This window comes from Ailuropoda melanoleuca, chromosome 12 (genome assembly GCF_002007445.2).
Source record: "Ailuropoda melanoleuca isolate Jingjing chromosome 12, ASM200744v2, whole genome shotgun sequence".
Lineage (NCBI taxonomy): Eukaryota > Metazoa > Chordata > Mammalia > Carnivora > Ursidae > Ailuropoda > Ailuropoda melanoleuca.
Genome location: NC_048229.1, coordinates 58,541,720 through 58,563,308, shown reverse-complemented (window position 1 = coordinate 58,563,308; position 21,589 = coordinate 58,541,720). Strand labels below are relative to the sequence as shown.

Here is a 21,589-nt window from a genome sequence, read left to right as displayed (position 1 = left end):
CTATAAAGAATGTGGATTTTAAGATTCAAAAGCACGTGCCTCCCAGCAACCTGGGAGGAATGATAATGTGACCACTGCTTGAATGATAATTTTATCTACATAACTGCCTTCCATCCTCTTGCCTTCACTGTATATTAAGACTTCTGCCCAAAGATATATGTTTAGCCAAGCTGTTTTAATATAACATATTAAACTTTAAAATGATTCAAGGACAAACACTGGACTTCAGCTCGCTGTAGGATGCCACATTTTCTTGCATCTTTCCCTCCTTCTTTAGTAGCATTTACCACTAAGCCAGAAAAGAAGGAATTATGCAGGAAAATTGCTATCAGCTTCTACCCCTGCAGATTACAGAACCCAGAGCATAATAGCTTCCCCAGTGGAGCCTCTAAGGCCTCTAAGGGCTTGGGCCAAGCCATTAACCACTGCAAATACCTAAGGGAAGAAATGGAATAGAGTAGAATGGCTTTTAGGAATCCCAGAAGATTTTTATGCAAACAAAATTTGTTTGAAATGCAGATGTCCAGGGCCTATCCCCAGAAATTCTTATTCAGTTGATTTAAGGTAAAATCCAAGAACAGGCATTTTTAATGCACTCAGATATCTGTTTCTGAGTTGTTGCCTGAATTTCAGAATTGGCTTCTGTTTGTGTGAATTTTTGCTCAGATACAAGTTGATAATTAAATTGGCTTAAAATCTGTAATGTCAAGATGGACCAGATATATCAGAGTTCAGTGGATAATAGACACCTTATTTTTAAATAAAAGACCAGTGCCCATGTTTCTCTCATTGCATTCTATTTTTGTAGGATTAGATATATTTTGGACTTCACAAGGTTCTGCTCGCATTTTGAGTCTCTTGTTACAAAGTGACTCACCTTCACTGATGTCTATCATGGGCTTATCCAACAAACCAATTAAAACCATTGTATTGACTTTGTCATTTTAATTATAATTTCTTTGTAATTCAATCTGCATTACACTTGCAAATTAGGAGGCTGTTTCTATTGCCTCTTTCATAAATGAAGTGGTAAACTTTCAGCTAGTTACTGAAGGATGGCCCGAACTTTCCTACATGGGAAAGAAAGAAGTGAAATTATCGAATGTGAAGGAGAGATGTATAAAATCATACAGCCATAAAGGTGATGCAAGGAATAGAACCAAGAAAGGAATTTTTGGAAATGTGGAAGAATATGGATTGAATATTATTAGTTCCATTATTGAAAGATTGATTTTGTGCTTCTGACCCTCCAGGTGCATATGCCCAATAGGTAAGTAGAAGAGACATAGGGTAAACTTTTAGAAATATTGTCTGGTATTTGAAATCAGATAAGTGAATTAGATCCAAACAGTTCATAAAGAGGTGTTAAATAACAAAAATTCAACTAAGGAAATATGAAGATCCAGTTGGCTTCATTCAGTGACTCACGAATCAGGCAGCCTCCCATCTAGCAAATAGAAAGGAGCTCCAGGAAAGAAAGTTTTTTAAAGTCAGAGAAGGACCAGAAAAAAAGGGAATTATAAGCAGAGAATGCACTCTTAGGCATTCTAAGGGAACAGAGGGGTTCTAAAAATGGACTGCCTCCTCCTGGTGCTGACCATAAAGCTCCTGGAGGGTCGGTTAAAGGTCGCATTCCTTGTAGGCGGTGGCGCAGGGGGTGGGGGCGGGGGCAATTGAAACTGTAGTTTGCTCAGATAGCAAGTCTTGGTTTGCTGACGTGGGATTTTAGCATAGTGACTCCATTCTGAGCCTGTGGTTTTCCTTTTAACAGAGGTTAGATGAAAAGGCTGAGGGCAGAGTGCTACTGAACAGAAATAGGGTGGAGGAAAAAGATGGAATACCATTCTCTTTATTTCCACCTTTTACAAACCAGCTCTGTCTTGAAACCCAGCCCACAGGTGCCTCCTTCCTTAAGGCTTCCTCACATCTGTATCTATGACGGTGGAAGGATAAGTCAAGGCACAGATGGCATGGTGAACCACAGGGTGTGGAAGGACAGGGATCACAGAGAATGGACCACCAGCTAAGCAATATTTTGGCTAGTTATATGCTATTTTTCTCTCCCTTCTGGTTCAGAAGTTCCTTGAGATCAGTAATCACATCCTCACTTAACTTAGCCACCCACCTATTTGCTCATTCAACAAGGATTAGTTAACATCTTGCCATGGAGACTTCTATATAATGTCACACATGACGAACAAAAGCATGCCTTAACTAAAGAAGACAATATCTCCACATCAAGGATCATTTTGTTGGTAAGACACAAAGCCATCATATCTGACTATATTGCAGCATGCTGGGTGCAATGTGTGCCAAGGAAGACCTTCTGACAGTGATATCTTGAGACAATAGGCACTGAATAAGCGAGGAAAGAATTCACTGAATGCATCAGTGTAGATTTGAAATAAGATGGAGACATGGGTGCTGGCAAGGGAACATGGATTTGTACCATTTTTTGGTGGCCTTCACTTTACATTTTATTTTTCATATGTGCAAATTCAAAACATTCAGGGAGATGATGGTATCTAACAAAGTGATGATTTGCAGGGTATTTGAACTTCAAATCAAAGGAGGTTAACTAGATAAACTACTTTTTGGTAATTCCTTTCTTTCATATTCTTAGCTCTCGATTCACTGTATTAAATGATTTCAAAATCTTATATACAATGCATACCTCACTTAAACTGCTATTTTAAAACCGCCTTACTCTCTGGTCCAACTACTGTATTATCAAGTAGGTTAATGAGCACAAATTTATCAGCTCCAGTGCAAAATGAATTAATCAGCTCTAGTGCAAAATCAATTAATCTCTGACTCCCAGTTTCTTAAATATTTAGAGATATCTACTCAGTCAATAGAGATGTGGTAGAAAAGTCACTCTCTTGACAATGCTAGCTTTCCGATATCTGGTTTTGTAACCATTATGAGGTTGTTTTCTGGAATTTGCACAAGAAATTCCACTAACGGCCTTAGTATTTCTTTGCCTTGTTTTCCTTACCCAAATAGCTTGCACACTAAAAAAAAAAAAATTGTTTTCACTTCTGCATAAATTCAAATAGATAAAAATATTCTTTCTCAGATCTGCTGGTATTTATAAAAGCTTTAAAATTTCCATTCAAACAAAACAGAAACTGACTCTTGGTACAGTTTTCACTTTTGAGGGTTAGTTAATGCAGGTATTCCTGAAATAACATGAAGGTCATATTAGTCTGCATCCCTCATTCCCCAGTGCCTGGAGTAAGAGAAATCTCATTTTCATCTAAGCATTAAGTGATCTGCGTAAGTTTCATGGAGCCTTTTGTGTAAGAGCAAATTGAGTACAGGGAAAAAATAATCAAACTCAGAAGACCTTGGGCAGTGTGATTGTATCTAGCATGGAATTTGGACCCTGTAGTACTTAGTTTCTCTCTGGCACCAAAAATAATCACTTTTTAGTAATTAATTCATGGTTATATTATGCTCTGCTATTCGGTGCTGCACTGTGTTAGGTGGGCTCTCAGAATATGGGATTTAAATCCAGAGTATTGTACTGAATATGTTTGATCCTTCTAAAATACTAAATTCTCATCTGCCAGTGGCATTGACCATTTAGTTTTTCCTTGTCTGATAAAAGTGTCACAGAATGGAAAAAAAACACCTTCCACATGCTTTCTCTTTTTTTTTTATCTTATCCTTGAGCTTTAATATTACCTTCTTAGAGCTCATTTTCCTTGTTTTCCTAGGTGACTTTTGTTAAGATGACAGAGTACAGAATATGCCGTGGATTTGGTTGTAATTCTTAGCTGCCAGCTGAGAAACCTTGAGCAAGTCACTTCATCTTTCAAAGACTTTGTGCCTCATATGTAAAATGGGAATAAGTAGGCCCTTCCCTGCCTCTGTAAATCATATTTGATCAGATTTCCTAATTATATTCGTTTATTAGGGCTGCTGTAACAAATTACCACAAACTGGAGGCTTAAAACAAAGAGATATTCTCTCACAGTTCTGGAGGCCAGAAATCCAAAATCAATGAGCTGACAGGGCTCTACTCCCTCCAGAGACTCTAGAGGAGAATCCCTTCTTTGGTTCTTCCAGCTTCTCTATTTGGCGGTATACATTCCCTGGCCTGTGGTTACATCGCCAATATGTGCCCCTGTGGTCGGTCACTCCCTCCAGAGACTCTAGAGGAGAATCCCTTCTTCGGTTCTTCCAGCTTCTCTATTTGGCGGTATACATTCCCTGGCCTGTGGTTACATCACGCCAATATGTGCCCCTGTGGTCGGTCACTCCCTCCAGAGACTCTAGAGGAGAATCCCTTCTTCGGGTTCTTCCAGCTTCTCTATTTGGCGGTATACATTCCCTGGCCTGTGGTTACATCACACCAATATGTGCCCCTGTGGTCGGTCACACTCCGTCTGCCTTTATTCTGTGTCCAAGCTACTTCTGCTTCTCTCTTACAAGGTCCTGTGTTTTGAACTCAGTACCCAGCAGGTCATCCCAGATGAACTCCTCATCTCAAGATAATTCATTTAATTACATCCGCAAAGGCTCTTTTCCAAATAAGGTAACATTCACAGATTTCAAAAAGAAAAAGGACTTGGATCTATCTTTTTGGAGGTCACCATGCAGACCCCTATACTCAACACCATCTCTGTATAATCTAAAAAAAAATTTTTTTCCCTCTTATATTAACAATTGAAAAATAGTTCATGTAGCTTCTTAAAGAATTTTAGAAGATGCTTAACTTTTATAGGCTACTTGATGAGTCCTAAGCATAGCCCAGCCTCTGTACATTTCCTCTGCAAAATGAAACCCATGAAGATATTTATAGAACTGTAGTACTGTGTGGTTATAGCAGAGTAAATTTTTCTGTTAAAAACGTGTTAATTCATTCTATGTGTACTTGCAAATTGTTGACTAAACATTGTTTGGTGTTAGTCTAGGAACTTCCAAAAGAATTCACAATGATTTTTTTTTCCCTAAAGGCAAAGTAAACCTTGGTTGGTATTTTATGGCTAGATATACTTTATTATTAAATATTAGGAAAGTTGATAATGAACACTCGATAAACATTGACATTATGGACATCATGTGGTATTGTGGACAATCTAATGAGAAAAAAAAAAGTAACAAATGATCTAATTAGGTGGCTCAGAATATCCAGTTGCTTGTTGCAGATTTAGTATGTTGGTACACTTTCAATGAATTATGTAGGAAGTTATAATGGTACTGGAGGAGATTGGCTTCACAGAGTCTTAGTTTTTATTAATTCATTGCAGCCTGATTGTTTCCAACAAGACTTAGTGTTTAGAGTAAAAATGTATACATGAAATATAGATGGTATGATCTTCACTCCATATTCCTAGATATTAGGTATTGTATATACATATATCTATATCTAATTTGCTGAAAGCCCATAGATTTGGTATCTTTATTGGTTTGCTAGGTTTTTAGAAATAAACAGCAGATACAACGCAATGATAAGAACTTAATTAAATCTCTTGCCCATACCTACTGAACAGAGTACCAGTTCCCTTTTGTTTTGACCTTCTTGCCATTTTCATTCCATTTTACTTAACCAAGAAAATTTGAAATAAATTTGCAAGTTAAATGCCAGGAGACATTTCTCAAAAAGACAAAACATCTACTGATCTTCTCTTCATCTATTCCTTTGTCATAAATATTTGTCTGGTGAATGCCTTCATTAACTCTGGCTCCTTGTTGCTTTTGCTTGCATGTAAAAGGATAAACAAAAGCCATAGCCCCATGATTTCTAATAAATGGGAGCTAGGCAAAGTAAAATTTTTGCAGCAGGGCAACAATAACAGATGAACTACAGTAAAAACAATACAGAATTTAATTTGCCTGCTTTGTTTTTCTGGGGGGAAGAAAAAGGACAATGTGGAAAGAACATGGGATATTTAAATAGTAACAAGAATAATGACCTTCCATTTTCTACTAAAAATACAGAGAAAATAAATGGAAGGAAGGAAATTAGTTACGATCGTGGGAAAGTTACACAAATAGCGTTAAACAATTACCCAGGTAGACATAGTCTATCTTTAGATAGACTTTGTGTTTTTCATGGAGTATGCATACAGAATTAATTAGGGACTATAATACTGCTTTAGTCTGCTCAGGCTGCTGTAACAAATACTGCAAACTGGTGGCCTAAACAATAGACATTTATTTCTCATAGTTCTGGAGGTTGGGAAGTCTAAGATCGAGGTGCAGGCAAGGTATGTTTCATTCTGAAGCCTCTTCTCCTGGCTGCTTGTGGGGGGCCACTAGCTTGCTGTGTGCTCACATGACCTCTTCTTTGTGTACCCATAGGTAGAGAAAGAGAAGCTCTAGAGTGTCTCTTCTAATAAGGGCACTAATTCAAGGCCCCACCCCATGACCTCATTTAACCTTAATTACTTCCTTACAGGACCTTTCTCTAGACACAGCCACACTGGCAGTTAGGGATTTAACATATCAATTGCAGGTGGGGACAGGAGCACAAGCATCAGTCTATAACAGTACTTACTGGTTTATTTACAAAAGGAAACTTTTCTTATAAGGGTATCAGTATTCCATGAAGGAAGATCTATTGATTGCCGACTCCAAATGATTCAAAGACTGAATATTAACAATCAAAGACATTCCTCCTCAACTAACTATAGGAGATACTAATTCAGACTATGCACCTTCCTTCGAATCTGTTATTATAATCTGAAGGGAATTTCATACATAATGGCATAATGTAATATACTGTCTGAAATAAAGCAAGCCTATATACCTACCATTAATCTGGTCCCTGCTTTACTATTTATTTAGTGAAGACCTTGTATTACTCAGCCAAGGAGTAAGGAATCCAATGATATCACTATTTTGGGTATACTGTCATTTGAAGTATTCTTGGCACTGTTGGTCCACTTTAACTTCCCACCAAGATCTTTCCTTCAACAGTCAGTCACAAGCAGAAACAAATAGGTTTGAAGTATGAAGCAAGATTCTGGAAACGGAGTCCTTCATACCCCTTGGTGTAAAGCTCCTAAGCAGAACATTCCAAGAGGATGAAAAAATGGGAAAATCCCTAACTGGAAGAAATTTAGGGAATATAGATATATGACTATTTCATCTACTAAGAATATCAGACAACCAGGTGATAAGGTTAAGAAATGTCGCTATCATCTCAGTGCAGCATAAATGCATGAGATGGGCAGCAACTGGACGTTACTCTCCACCTGGATATTGATCCTCTCTCCAGAATGCCAAATGCTTTTGTTCTACCCTTAAACAGATCTTGATAAAACACCCTTCTTCCCTTTCTCAAACCCTGTTTTTATAAACTCAATTTCAAGAGAGTTAAATTTAAAAATCATGACATACATGTCTATGGGCTTTCAGTGATCACTCTTTTTTCCTCATCAACTTCCCAGTTTTAGAAAATGTGTTTCCTCCAGTAAGTCATTAACAGGATATGCTCTTCTGTTTCCTCAAAAGGAAAAGTAAATGCAATAAGTGCAAAAATCAGGAGCAGAAGCCATAAGATAGAATAGGTTGCAATGCAGAGGCAAGATGACAGAAATTGGAAATGCATGAAAATATGAGGGACTGAAAAGGTTTTTAAATAATACTATAATGCAATTGAATCCAGGTTTAGAGGTATTGAACAATTAATTGTCCTTTATATGACTGCCTTTTCCCTTTGCCTCATTGGAAAGAAAAAAAAAAAAAAAAGAAAAATTAAGGGGAAAAAAAGTGCAAGTAAACAGATAACAAAAAGTACCTTCCAATTGGGGCGCCTGGGTGGCACAGCGGTTAAGCGTCTGCCTTCAGCTCAGGGCGTGATCCCGGCGTTGTGGGATCGACCCACATCAGGCTCCTCTGCTATGAGCCTGCTTCTTCCTCTCCCACTCCCCCTGCTTGTGTTCCCTCTCTCGCTGGCTGTCTCTATCTCTGTCGAATAAATAAAAAAATCTTTAAAAAAAAAAAAAAAAAGTACCTTCCAATAAACACCATCAATCATCTTAATGTTAAAAGTCAAAAGCTGTTTTTTTTTAGTATCAAGAACAGGGTACAGGTGTCATCATAATTTCTTATGCTCAGAATTGTTAGAGGATCTAGTTAGTATAGTACAATAAGAACAAAAAATAATATAGGCATTTAAGACTATACTTTTCCCTCTAAATATTGCTTTAGCTGTATCCCTCACATTTTGATTTGCTGTATTTTCATTTGCATTGTCTCACAATACTTTCTAAGTTTCCTTTTGACCTCTTCTTTGACCCAATGGTTATTAAAGAAAGCACTGTTTAATTTCCACATATTTGTGAGTTTCCTAAATTTCTTTCTATTACATGCATTTAATTTAACTCCATTATAGTCAGAAAACATATTTTGCATTATTATCCTTTTAAATTTACTGAAGTTTATTTTATGGTGTCCCATATTATCTACACTGCAGGATGTTCCATGTGTACTTAAGAAGGATATTATTCTGCTGTGGTAAGTGCAGTGTTCTATAGATAGCTCTTAGATACAGCTGGTTTACACTGTCTCTCAAGTCCTCTATTTCCTTGTTTATTTCTGCCTAGTTGTTTTATTCATTGTTGAAAGTGGGATACTGGGATAGCCAGCTATTACTTTTGAATTTCTAGGTATCATATGCTCAAGAAAATATTACTTACTGTTTTTTATACAATTGCTTTTTAAAACACTTAAGAAAAAAAGGAGAAAAACTATGTATTCCATCTTTCATAATGACATAATTACTTTTCATGATGCTCTTTGTTTTTAATGTGGATTTGAATTACCATCTGGGGTTATTAGCTTTCAGTCCAAAAAAAGTTTGTTTAGTGTTTCTTACAAGGCATGTCTGTTGATGACAAATTCCCTCAGCTTTTGTTTATTTTCAAAGTCCCTATTTCATATTCTTTTTGTTTGTTTTGGAAAGAAAGCTTTGTTGAATATATGATCCTTGCTTGAAAGTGTTTGCTTTAAGCACTTTGAATATGTTTATCCCATGTCCCTCTGGCCTCCATTATTTCTGGAAAACTTCAGTTATTAATCTTTTTTGGGGGGAGGAGGGGGGTCCCTTGCAAGTGATGAGTCAGTTTCTTCTCCCCTTAAAGTTGTTCCTGTCTTTGGCTTTCATTATTTATACTATGATACGTTGTTTATGAATCTCTTTGTTTTTACCTTCTTGGAGTTTTTTGAGATTTCTGAATGTGTAAGCTACTGTTTTAAAAATCTTTTGAAGTTGTCAGCTTTATGTTTTTCTTTTCCTTTCTTTCTCTCCTGATATTTTTCTTCCACATGTGTTGGTACACTTAATAGTGTCCCACATTTTTCCGAGTCTCTGTTCATTTTTCTTCATTCTTTTTTTCTCTCCATTCTTCAGCCTGAATATTTTCTATCCATCTATCTTCAAGTCCACAGATGCTTTCTTTTGCCAGTTCAGATCTACTGTTTAGCCACTCTAATTAATATTTTATTTCAGTTATTGTGCTTAACTCCAGAATTTCCATTGTGCTCTTTTTAAAAATAATTTCTATCTACCCATTGATATTCTCTATTTGATGTGACAGTATCACCATACCTTTCCATTTTTTCTTTAATCATGGTTTATTTTAGTTTATTGAACACATTTACAATGGTCCCTTAGAAGTCTGTTTAATCTGATAGCTGGTTGCTTTCATGAATAGTTTCTTTTGCTTTTTTTCCCCCCTGTTGTATGGGCTTCCTGTTTCTTTGTGTGTCTTGTAATCTTTTGTTGGAAACTGGACATTTTAGATAATTTATTGTAATAAATCTGGTTATTGGCTCCCCACCCAGAGCCTGTCATTGCTATTTACTTGTTTATTTGTTTAATGACTGGCTGGAGTATTTTCATTAAGTTGATTTCCTCTTTGCAGTATTAAGCCAGTGATATTTCACCTCAGGAGATCCCAGCCTTAGGGATGCCCACAGTCACCCTAGAATGACACTGGTTTTGGCAGGGTTCTCTTTGTCTCTTTCCCTAACCATGCCCCAGTTGTTAAGCTCCACTAATTGCCACATCTAACTGCCACATTCCTGTTTTCAGTTTTGGGCAAGCTTGCTCTACAGACTAATCCAATCAAGTCTGGGCTCCTTCTAGAGTATTTCTCTAGGTCAGTGTTCCAGATATGTTCTGCCCAGGCATGTTCCTCCCCCAATCTCTAGCTCTGGTCCTCTGCTTGCAAAATTGTAAGCCACTGACACTGAGCTGAGTTGTAAACTATGATGTGTTTCTCTGGGTGAAGCATCTGCTTTAGATGATGAGTGCTAGGGGACAGTAGCCTCAAGTCTTTTTGACTTGCCCCTCCCAGCATGTAACCACTGCCTTACAGGTCAGGGGAAGGGCAACCGAGGCCCTATAATCACAGCAGAGCTCTGAGCAGGGAGCTTCTCTGTCACACAAGAACAGGCTGTGAGGAAGAAAAGAGTCCTCTCTTGGCCACACTCACCCAAAATTTAGTTTCAACGGAAGATATCTAGGAGTAGGATGAAACTGGTGTCACCTCCTATTTCCCAATAAGACAGTCCTTTATCTGCTAGCTGAGGGGAGGGGGAGCCCTGTGTTCTTGGCTGAACCAGTTTAGAGTAGGATTTCCATCTCACAGAACTGGGAGAAGGGATGGAAAGTGGGTTCTGCTTCACGCACCGTGATCTCACTATTCTTACTAACCTTTGGTAAATTCTCTCGGATAAATGGTTCTTCATTTGCTGCTTGCCTCCAGGATCATTTCTAGAGATGTTAAATGGTTTTCCTTGTATAATTTTCACCATTTTCACTAGGGAACAGTTCTGTGGAGCTCCTCACATTGTCTTGTTGAAGTGGAACTCTGTAATGAGATATATTTTTAAAAGTAAAAAGGAAGGTTTAGAAGATTGTTAGAATTAAAATCAATGCATAAAACAATTGCACTTTATACACTAGCAACAATGATTTGAAAGTGCATTTTTAAAAAGGTAATATTATCAAAGCAACAAAATATATACAGTACCAATGATAAATCTAACAAAAGATGTGAAATTTTCTTGTAGCTAAAATAAAAAAATATATTGACATATATTAAAGGAAATAAGGAAACTAGGATCTTGAAATGGAATACTAAAGATTATAAAGATGCCAATTCTCTCAAAATTGACTTACATTTTAATATAATTTCTACTCAAGTTCTTAGAGGGATTTCCAAAGAACTTGATAATCTGATTCTCTATTTCTCAGAAATTAGCAAATGAACAAGAATAGCCAAGATACTCTTAAAGAACGGCATGATGGGGAAAATAACCTAATAAATGTCAAGATTTATTATAAAGTTTCCATACATAAAATGTGAGTGTGGTATTGGTGGAGGATTATAAAAACCGAGCCTTGGAACATAATAGAGAGCCCCTAGGAGATGAGGAGGCACAAAAATTTGACTTGTGAGATACTGAGTGTTGAAGAGCAGTGGGTAAGGGGTAAGTTCCACAATAATTAACCATAAGAAAATTACCAGTACAGAAAAAACCCAATTCCTTACAATCACCTAAATGTGAAAAATAACATTTAAAAATATTTTATGTAGTTCACAATTTTAAAAATAAGGTTAGAAATACTAATCTAAAAGAGATAGATAAAATTGACTATATTAAATTAAAACTTATGAAATTAAAAGGCAACACAAGTTTTAAAGAAACCAACTACCACTTTATAGAAGATGCATAACATGTAGAAAAAAATGTATTTTAAATGCAAGAATTTGAAGTGTGTAAAACTGCTGGTATTTGTTTTTTAAATGTATATGGTAATGACAATTTCATTTAGCATAATAAAATAACTCAAGTAAGTCAATAATAAATATAAACACCAATCAAAAATAGAAAAAATATCAGGGAAATGAGTAGGCAGATAGGGAATTGACTTGCTTGAAGGTAGCAGGTAAAATTTGGCAAAAGTATCTCACAGACTTCCTCTACTCAGTCAATAATTTTCTGTACATGGGAGGGTAACAACATATGCATATGCCAGGTATAATAAAAAATATGAGTTGAGTGTTGGACCCACCAATGCTTTTCTAAGTACTAAAGAGAATAGCTTTCTTCAGCAATGAGCAATACTCCTGCTGCAGTTTCTAAATTATCATTATAGATTGTTTTAAAGAGAGAATATGCAAAAATAGTTTCCCATATAAATAATGTCAACCACAAAAAGACAAAAGCCTCATTGTAATTTTATTAATTGCATCTTGAGGAACAATTCCCATCTTCTGTTTTGAACTATAGTATATGAAATCATCCACAAATGTTCCTTGCACTAATTAACTGTACTCAAACTTGTCACACACTTTCTGAATATAAAACATGGCTACATATTCTCTATCTGTTGTGAGATAATGTTCTTCTGTTTTTAGCTTAACGGTATTTCCTTCTAGGTCATGGAAATAAAGATAACTGGATCATTTGGTACAACACTGCATAACTCTATTAGAGACCTCTTTTCACTCTTCAGAGTGCTAAATAATGAGGCAAAACCAGAAGAAATTTAGAAAAAATGTTAACACATCTGAGTGTTTTCCTCTTTGCTTACTAGCAAGGCATTATAGATCCACTTGTATCTCAAACAAAAGTATATATAATTTATACATCTATTTTGGGAAATGGCTATCATTTTTTTTAAAAAATTCTGATATAGCACTACATGGTACAGAATATTTAACATACTTATTTAAAGTCATTTGAGTGGAATATCTGTTCATGTATTTCAGTGTGCTGGACCAGGGCACTGATGACCAGGAATTGGACAACAATAGCTTGGAATCCCTGCTTAATACACAACAATGAGGCAGCCAGGTGTTCTAGGGTCTACAAACTTGCCAATATGTGAAACAAAATTCTAACTGAAATAATCCTTTTGCCCAAATAACATTATACACATTAACCAATACTATGTCTATTTGCTTTTGTCTAAAATATCAGTAAGATAATGTGTTCCCATTTTGAATAGATGTTGGTCTTTCATTAATCAAAATGAGAAAATATTAATAACTAATATATAAAATATGACTATAGTTCATGAGCTAGGCATGAATGACCACAAAAATTTATTTTGGGGGTAAAACCCTGAGAACCATAGGGCTAGCATGGGTCCAATTACTCCTCATTGACAAGTTTTACCTTGCACCCTTCAGTATTGCTTAAATGTCTTAAAGTACTGCTCTAAATAGCCAATGTATCTTTCCAAATTCATCAATCAATGCATGCAAAATATAACATCTGCTTCTATAACTTCTCATTTTATTCTTATTTGTGTAACCACTATGGCTCTTCTCTACAGAATTTTAATGTATGTGGCATATCTCCTCCAATTGGCAATAAATGGGACTTTTGTTCTATCTTAGTTTAAATGCTCAAGGGCATGAATGACTCTTTATAGGCACCTGTGAGAATCAACAAAGTGCACTGTTTGCATGCCATATTGTCATATAGTCTATCTTTTAATACAGAGCTTCGTCAGCATGCCCTTCAAATATGCTGAAATTCTATCCAGCCAATTTTGCATTGTCAGGATAAATGAGAGAAAATTAATCTTATTTATGGAGATATGGGTTGATTTGTGTCTTCTGAAAGGACACTTGAAAATTATTTTTATAAAAGAAATCTTTTGCATTTACAAAGTGATGGTAAAATGTCATTAGTTCATCACAGATCCCCATTTATTAAACCCTGATAGGGTGTGGATGTTTTGGTCCATGCCAAATGGGGAAGTGGGGAGAGGGGAGGGGGAAAGAACCTGAGCGGTCCAGTGGAGTTGGGACAGTCTTGAGTTTTGCAGAGGATTTATGAACTAGAAAAACAAGTGTTGTTTGGGTAGCCATTTTGAAATGATGCAAACTATTTTAATTTTTACTTTTTCCAGATAATTCCCTCAGCATTTTGGCAAAGCATAATGGATTCAACCGCCAGAAGCAAGAAGTCTATCTTTTACCAATCGTAATCAGTGATAGTGGGAATCCTCCTCTGAGTAGCACCAGCACCCTGACCATCCGGGTCTGTGGCTGCAGCAGTGACGGAGTTGTCCAGTCTTGTAATGTTGAAGCTTATGTCCTTCCGATTGGACTCAGTATGGGGGCCTTAATTGCCATATTAGCATGTATCATTTTGCTGCTAGGTATGTATTTCCTTCATAGGTTAATGGTCATCATTTTTCTGGTTCATAAATGACTATAAATTAGGACAGCATACCTGAACCCCAGTGAGGTGTCAGCATTCTTTTAGGGAAAAATAACTTTCTTGCACTTCTGCAGGCTTTGAGATCACTAAAGAGGGGTGAAGGAAGAAAAGTGCTATGGCAGCCGACGTCCAGTTGGAGAGGACAATTCAGTGCCTTTTTCAATCCCATCACCAGTGAAAAGATGGAGTATAATGGTGGTGGAAGTGGGGATGGACCTTTATGTGGTTACAACAGCATCTATTCTATAAAAAGGCCTACAGATCTGATGTACACCAATTTACTGCAATGGAATGCTCTCATGTATCCAAAATACTCTTTTTCCTAAATAATATATAGAGTGGGTTTCTGAGTCCACCCAAACATGAAGTTTGATGAGATAAAAAGAAAACAAATAAGCAAACAAAATTTTTTGTAATTACACTATGTTCCTCAGATATTTTCTTGATATCAATGTCAAATTAAAATGAAGATTGCAAATTAAGGAAAGTTTTGTAATTTTTCTATTAAAAATATCCAATTATAAAAATGACATTAGAGAGTAGGAAGATACACAAGAGGAAAGTCGTACCTTATCCTGTCCTTAAGCGAAGGCTATGTCAGTTACTATCTTTCCAGTTGCAGCTGTCCTCTTCACCCAGTGTCTGGATTAACATTATTTCTAGCCATATTTTACCCCATAAGCCCCATGAAGTTTGGTTTGGCTAGCCTGGCTTGTTAGGTATGTATCCGTTTCCCTTTGCCCACCCATAGGCTTACCTTCCCAGACGGAGGAGCCCCAGCTTTTCTACAAGACAAGAAATTGTCCGTGCCACTTTGACGTTCATCCTGATAGATCACTTCATCTGTGAATGAACATTATTTGATTGGAGAGAGTCTTGAAGAGCTGTAAGATACAAAATACACTAGATATGATTAATTCTGCTCCTTTTCTTTATAGAAGAAGGGCATGGAATCAAAGGATATTAAATGGCTTGTCCAAGAGCTACAGCAAGTTAGTTATTTTATCTGTGCTGTTTTCTATTTTGTGCCATTTATTCTAGAGCCTATAACAGTATTACATGCAGCTTTCACCACGGATAGATGCAAACTTATTCTTTTAACCCAGCTTCATCACCATTTATTACACAGAAGCAACCTGGAATAATGCTCATTCAGAATTCAATCCCCATCCTTCAGAAAGGTGTTTAACTTAATTCCCACATGAACGTTATTAAGGCAATGCCACTCTTTCTTAACATGCATGATGCGGTACTTGTGAAATTCTTTGCGAGTTAAGCTAATTGTTATTTCACATTTTCCCTACAGTCATCGTGGTGCTGTTTGTAACTCTGCGGCGACATAAAAATGAGCCATTAATTATTAAAGATGATGAAGATGTACGAGAAAACATCATCCGCTATGATGATGAAGGAGGAGGGGAGGAAGACACAGAGGCTTTTGATATTGCGACTTTACAAAACCCAGATGGAATTAATGGATTTTTACCCCGTAAGGATATTAAACCAGATTTGCAGTTTATGCCAAGGCAAGGGCTTGCTCCTGTTCCAAATGGTGTTGATGTCGATGAATTTATAAATGTGCGGCTACACGAGGCAGATAATGACCCCACTGCCCCGCCATATGACTCCATTCAGATTTATGGCTATGAAGGCCGAGGGTCTGTGGCTGGCTCTCTCAGCTCCTTGGAGTCCACCACCTCAGACTCAGACCAGAATTTTGACTACCTCAGTGACTGGGGTCCCCGCTTTAAGAGACTGGGAGAACTCTACTCTGTTGGTGAAAGTGACAAAGAAACTTGACAGTGGATTATAAATTAATCAGTGGAACTGAGCGTTCTGTAATATTCTAGGGTCACACCCCTTAGATACAACCAATGTGGCTATTTGTTTTAGAGGCAAGTTTAGCACCAATCATCTATAAACTCAACTACATTTCAATGTTGAACCAAAAATTAATAAAAAAGTATATGTTAGGAGGTTATAAATCTTGTGGAGTGTGAATTAAAGTATGTGGAGTGTCTAAAAGTCTTTGGATATTTGATATTTACCTAACCGCCACAGACAAAGATTGGGATCCTGGCTAATCCTTAGAGAGATGGTTTAAAAAGAGGAAAAAATCAAAATTAAAAGGTGCTTTCTTAGAAAAATGGACCTGCAAGAAAAGTGCTGCTGATATGTGTCTTCTGCAAGGATTTTTATAAATGCAAATGGTTTTTTCCCCTTCACCAATAAGGATCCCGCCACAAATGATAAAGCAATACTTGGTCCGCTGTACATGATGACTTTTCGGAGTTTTGGGAGGCCTCCTAGATTATACGGTACGGTGACCACACATTGTACATAACTGTTGGCCCCACTCATCAGAGACTAAATAGCATCTTTAAATATTGTGTCGAGCCTTAAAATATTCACATGTTCGTAATCCATTCCAGGGTGGGGATTGCCAACTCAGTGGTGGGAGGAGAGAAATCCCATTCAAACAGGCTTGTTTTCTGGAAGCAGGATTACTCGTTCCCTCCACTTCATCTTCTTCCACAAGGACACAAAAATAAACTGTGTCACACAGTGGACGACATAAGAGACAGATGGTTTTATTGCTAGCGCGTGAATTTATTTGTTTAATCCTCAAAATAAATATTTTATTGATGTCCATTAATGCTTTTATTTATTAAGGTCGGTAATCTATAGATTAAGGGACTATATGGAAAAAAACCCTAAATTATATCCATTAATAATCCTTTAGATTGTTTTATATAAATATATATATATATACAATCAATGTTTAATACATGTACATTTTGATGAGATGAGTATGGCAGGCAATATTATCAAAGGGGGAGCTACTAGTCTCTTTAGAGTAGAAAGTGTTATTGTGGCTGGTGATGGCAGGAACAGCATTTTCCCAGAGAAACTTTTGGACTGTTTTCTATTTTGTTCATAATCCCAGTATTTGGTGTTTTTACTACAAGCACAAACATCTGAAAGTATATTGATTCATGTGACTATTTAAACTCTAGACTTTTAGATACCTACATAATGCCCTGCCCAATAAACATGCTTCAAGTCCCCCCCCCTCACTGTTTTAGAGCAGGAACTGGTTTGTACATAATTTTACTGCTTTTGTTTTTAGCACTTCTCTCCCTGATCTTCATGGTGATGCACAGAATGTCTTAGACTCCAAAAAAGAACAGCACTAGAAGATGTGAGCATATTCAATTTGTAACACAATCCTGCCATTTAGAAGTAGAAAATGTATGATAAAAATCAAGTACTACATGCAGATCATTTTAATTTTCTACTTTGCTTTAATGCAATATTGTTTATTTACTTCATGTATTGTATTCAGAGAAACTCCTGTATTGTTTCCTACTTTGTGAAATATATTTTTATAAATACCTTTGTTGTCATCACTTTTTTTTTTCCAATCAGAGGAAGATCTGTTAAGAGAGACATCAACTCTAATTCGAATTCTAGAATGTTCAACTAAATTATCCCAAGGGTCACTTTGATTTGTAAGAGTCTTTATTATAAAGAAGCAGAGAAGGGAAATGACCTGGCAATGAACACACAGCAAGTTGCCAGCAGGGACATTAAAGGAACGTGGTGTATGGAAAGGCTAGTCCAGCTGTGTAGGTTGGGTCCTCCTGGCAGCAGAAACTTAACAGAGTTAAGAGTAAAAGAAAAAAGAAGCAGGAATGAGCAGGGCAAGACTTCAGACAGGAATACAAGTCTAAACTTATAGAAGTAAAGTGATCAGTGAGCAGGATTTAGCAACAGAGATGTAAAATGCAAAACAAACATGACCAACTTCCACCAAATGGGTTCTGAGTCAAAGACTGCCTGACAAGGGATCTCTCATTGGGGAAAAAGTAGTTGGGGTCTAGTTCCCTTGCCAGCTCAGCCCTGGGCTTGAGGTTGCCTTGGAGGAGCATGACTTTAGCTTGAATATCAAAGATGCCAACTCCTAAAGACCGCCTCCTCTGTGGCAGAAACAAAATGTTCAAATATTAGAAACTACAACTATCCAGGGACTTAGTTGAGTTATTGAGTTCCCACTGCCTGAGAATAGTTCATGTTTTATGCTTATCACTCTGGCTACTGGACACGTTTTCTTGAGGTCAAAATGATGGTCCAAAGTGACTTAGGGTTGGCACAGTGTCTAAAACAAATATTTAGTGAATATAGATGATTAATGGTAGTTGTGATAGTAACTAGTAGTAATATTCCAACTAAACCAAGGTGAAATCATTACCTTTTCCCTTAGTTCTCGCTTATCAGACTCATCTCTAATGTACTTCTCAATGAAGCGCCATAGATTGGAGACATGCAGCTATGTCTAGCAGAAAAATTACACTCTTTTTCAGGAATATAAAATCTATATCTTCCAATCTTGGCACTCAAAAGGATAATCTTTATATGGTGGTTTTTGTGGGCAGGAGAGGATGTCTCGCATACTAGTTGCCTAAATTTTACATCAAAATTTACTTGCCCAGGAAGGGAGAATGAAAGTGTTAATCTCTTGGCAATTTACTTCGCCACCACGCTAGCATTTTGTGCTTTAAAAGTCCCTTTAAGGTTTTGTAATATGGAGTCAAGTAAACACCATGTTCAAGGATACTTTTAAGAGTACCCTGCATTTACATAAACTTCTGAGGAACACACACACATGCACACACACCCACGCACACGCACACACACCTTGACTTAAGCACTTTTATTTTAGCAATAGAGTTGTTAGGACTTCCTCAACCTAGAGAAGGTAATGGGATTCCCATGCTCAGCTCTTTAAAGAAGACATTTTCTTAACTTTATCAGTGACTATTTTTATCTCGGCATGGTTTTCTCTTGCAGCAACACTGACATATGTCCTACATATACATGTGTGCCTATTTTTCAAATAAAATGTTTATTCAGTCCACAGGCATTTTAATGTGACTGTAGATTTTTCTTGGGTTCTAACCACTAGTCGTTTTCCGTTCTTGAAACTTATGCCTGCATGAGGTTTCTCTGCCTAATAGAAGACAGCTGTTGAGTGGGAGCCAAGTGAGACAAAATTACCTCCCTCTGCCTACCTCACAACTCAAAGTTCCTGTCTGGGGAACTGATGCATCCATGGGTGACTGGACACAACATGCAATCAATTCAACCTCAAACCTGTCTACTATTCGAGCAAATCAAATTACAAAAACGTCTCTTAAAGATCCATGTATGTATACCATAGAGTATTAAGAGGATATGCCTTACAAAAATCTTTTATGAGTATGGTTATTATAAGATTAAGAATAGTTTATAATAGGATGATTAAAATATTCTAGAAATTATACACAAGTATTAACCTTGCTGCATAGAATTGTGATTTCTGAAATATAAACTTGACAGTGGAAATGCTTTGGAAAAATGTGTGGGTAAGTGTTTGTGTGTATATAAAATAAAAGAAAACTTATATCCACTGGCATCACCAGTGAAATCAGGATGCTTAGAAAGAGACAAATGTGTTTTTTGGAGAGTTTCCTTAATCAGATGCTTAAAGTAAGAGTAGTCTCTGCATGAGACTTGGAAATCTCCTAGGAGCATCCAGATTCCACACTGAGACTCCACAGAGTTCTGGGCTGTGCTGTGGTTTGGAGACGGAAAAGCGGGTGCTGGGAGCTAAGTAGCCAATTACTCTTTATAGCCACATAAGGACTGAAGGCAAGTAGGCCCTTCCAACAAGTTGTATTATGCCATCACTGGCTTTGCAGGGAATCTCACGAATGTATAACCTTCTGATTGCCTTTTTGATTGAAAGTTCCATCTGAGATCAGGACAGTACAACCAGTAATAAGATTTCAAAAAAACCCATCACTGGCGCTGTTGGAAAGGCTGAGCATGACTGAAATCCCATCATTGTCAGTCAAAAAGATAAGGTAACAGTGGGCATCACTATAAAAGCTATATAAATGCACAATTTAAACATGAATATCAACATGGAGAAAGAATATATGTTTATATTTCTATTTATATACACACATAGACCTAATTAAGTTATTGGGATTAATTTTATATTTGTCATTTTTCATTCCACAATCCCACACTATCAAAATCCTGGAAGGGTGGCTTGTTTTTTCTGAATCTAACCTTGAATTGGAAAGAGATTGGATTGAAGGTAAACAGTTTTACATGCAAGTTTTTATTTGAGAACAAAATAGCAGCTCATAATATCTGGGATTAGAATGAAATGCATCACATTGTGAAGCTAGACTGAGATGTTTTTATATTATTGTGTTTTTGTGGAGAAAATAATTGTAGAATGTGTTTTGAAGGTAAAAGTTTTCAACATATTTTTATTTTACTCAATTTCAGTATTATTTTATTTGCTAGACAGGTTCTTTGCAGAGTGACACAGTTGGCCAAACTTTGTACGTTGATTGTTGTCACTGTGGTTATTGCTCATTTGATGATTGTGGAAGACAGAAATTCTATCATTAAAGTAGAGATTTATTTTTATTATTTTCTTCTTAGTCAATACACGTTTGTGTAGTATATGATCTACTATTTTTCTATTTTTTTTGCTTGATTTTGTTTATATGATACAGTCTTTATATTAAAGATACTCTCATCCTAATATTTCTGACCCAATCCTGCCATGAGATTTAAATCCCCGACTTGATGGACTATCTTCAAGAAAAGAATTGTGTGTCCTACATGTATTGAGCATCAACCATCTCAGGAATAAGCTATATATTTGATACAAGAAGATTAAAGGAGATGACATCTCCAAACTTATTTATAAAGTGGAGCTAATGAATCTCATCTAATTGCTGAAATATTCTTTCTCTATGGTCTTGTCAATAGTATTTTGAGTCGAGGTTTAAACTTAGATTTGTCTGACATTAAAGTCTGTTAACTTTCAACTGAACAACAGTCTCTGTAATTTTAAAGTAAAGCTTGTAATGATAAGAAATAGCAATCAAGCTACGTACAGCTGCTTCCTTTCTTTGTGGACCACGTTTGGTGACACCGTGGTTTCCACATAGAAGCTCCATAGACTAATACTTGGAAATTAAACCTATGTAATTTTTTACCAGATCCAAATTGACTATGGTGGTATGGATATGACTTTCGTTTTGATTTCCTCCCTTGCTGTTCCTAGATCTTTTTACCATTGCCTTTAGAAACCTCTGCTTACCCAACTGAAAAAAAAGCTGTGACTAGTTTGCTTGAGGTATTAAAAATTAATTTTTAGGGGCGCCTGGGTGGCGCAGGCGTTAAGCGTCTGCCTTTGGCTCAGGGCGTGACCCCGGCGTTCTGGGATCGAGCCCCACGTCAGGCTCCTCCGCTGGGAGCCTGCTTCTTCCTCTCCCACTCCCCCTGCTTGTGTTCCCTCTCTCGCTGGCTGTCTCTC

At 36.8% G+C, this 21,589-nt stretch overlaps 1 protein-coding gene across 6 annotated transcripts in view; it reads left to right on the top strand.

Moving 5' to 3' along the window:
* CDH8 (cadherin 8) overlaps positions 1-17,588 on the top strand; it is a 387,090-nt gene extending 369,502 nt beyond the window's left edge. For 2 of the 6 annotated variants that reach the window (XM_034638674.1, XM_034638672.1), the window contains exons 12-13: positions 13,892-14,143; positions 15,512-17,577. In XM_034638674.1, the coding sequence (XP_034494565.1) occupies positions 13,892-14,143; positions 15,512-16,005 (746 nt within the window). In that variant the 3' untranslated portion in view covers positions 16,006-17,577. Of the gene's footprint in view, positions 1-13,891; positions 14,144-14,956; positions 15,088-15,511 lie in introns of those variants that run through there. The other 4 variants (XM_034638675.1, XM_034638673.1, XM_034638677.1 and 1 more) reach the window with 3 other exon arrangements.
* The last annotated feature ends 4,001 nt before the right edge of the window (positions 17,589-21,589 follow it).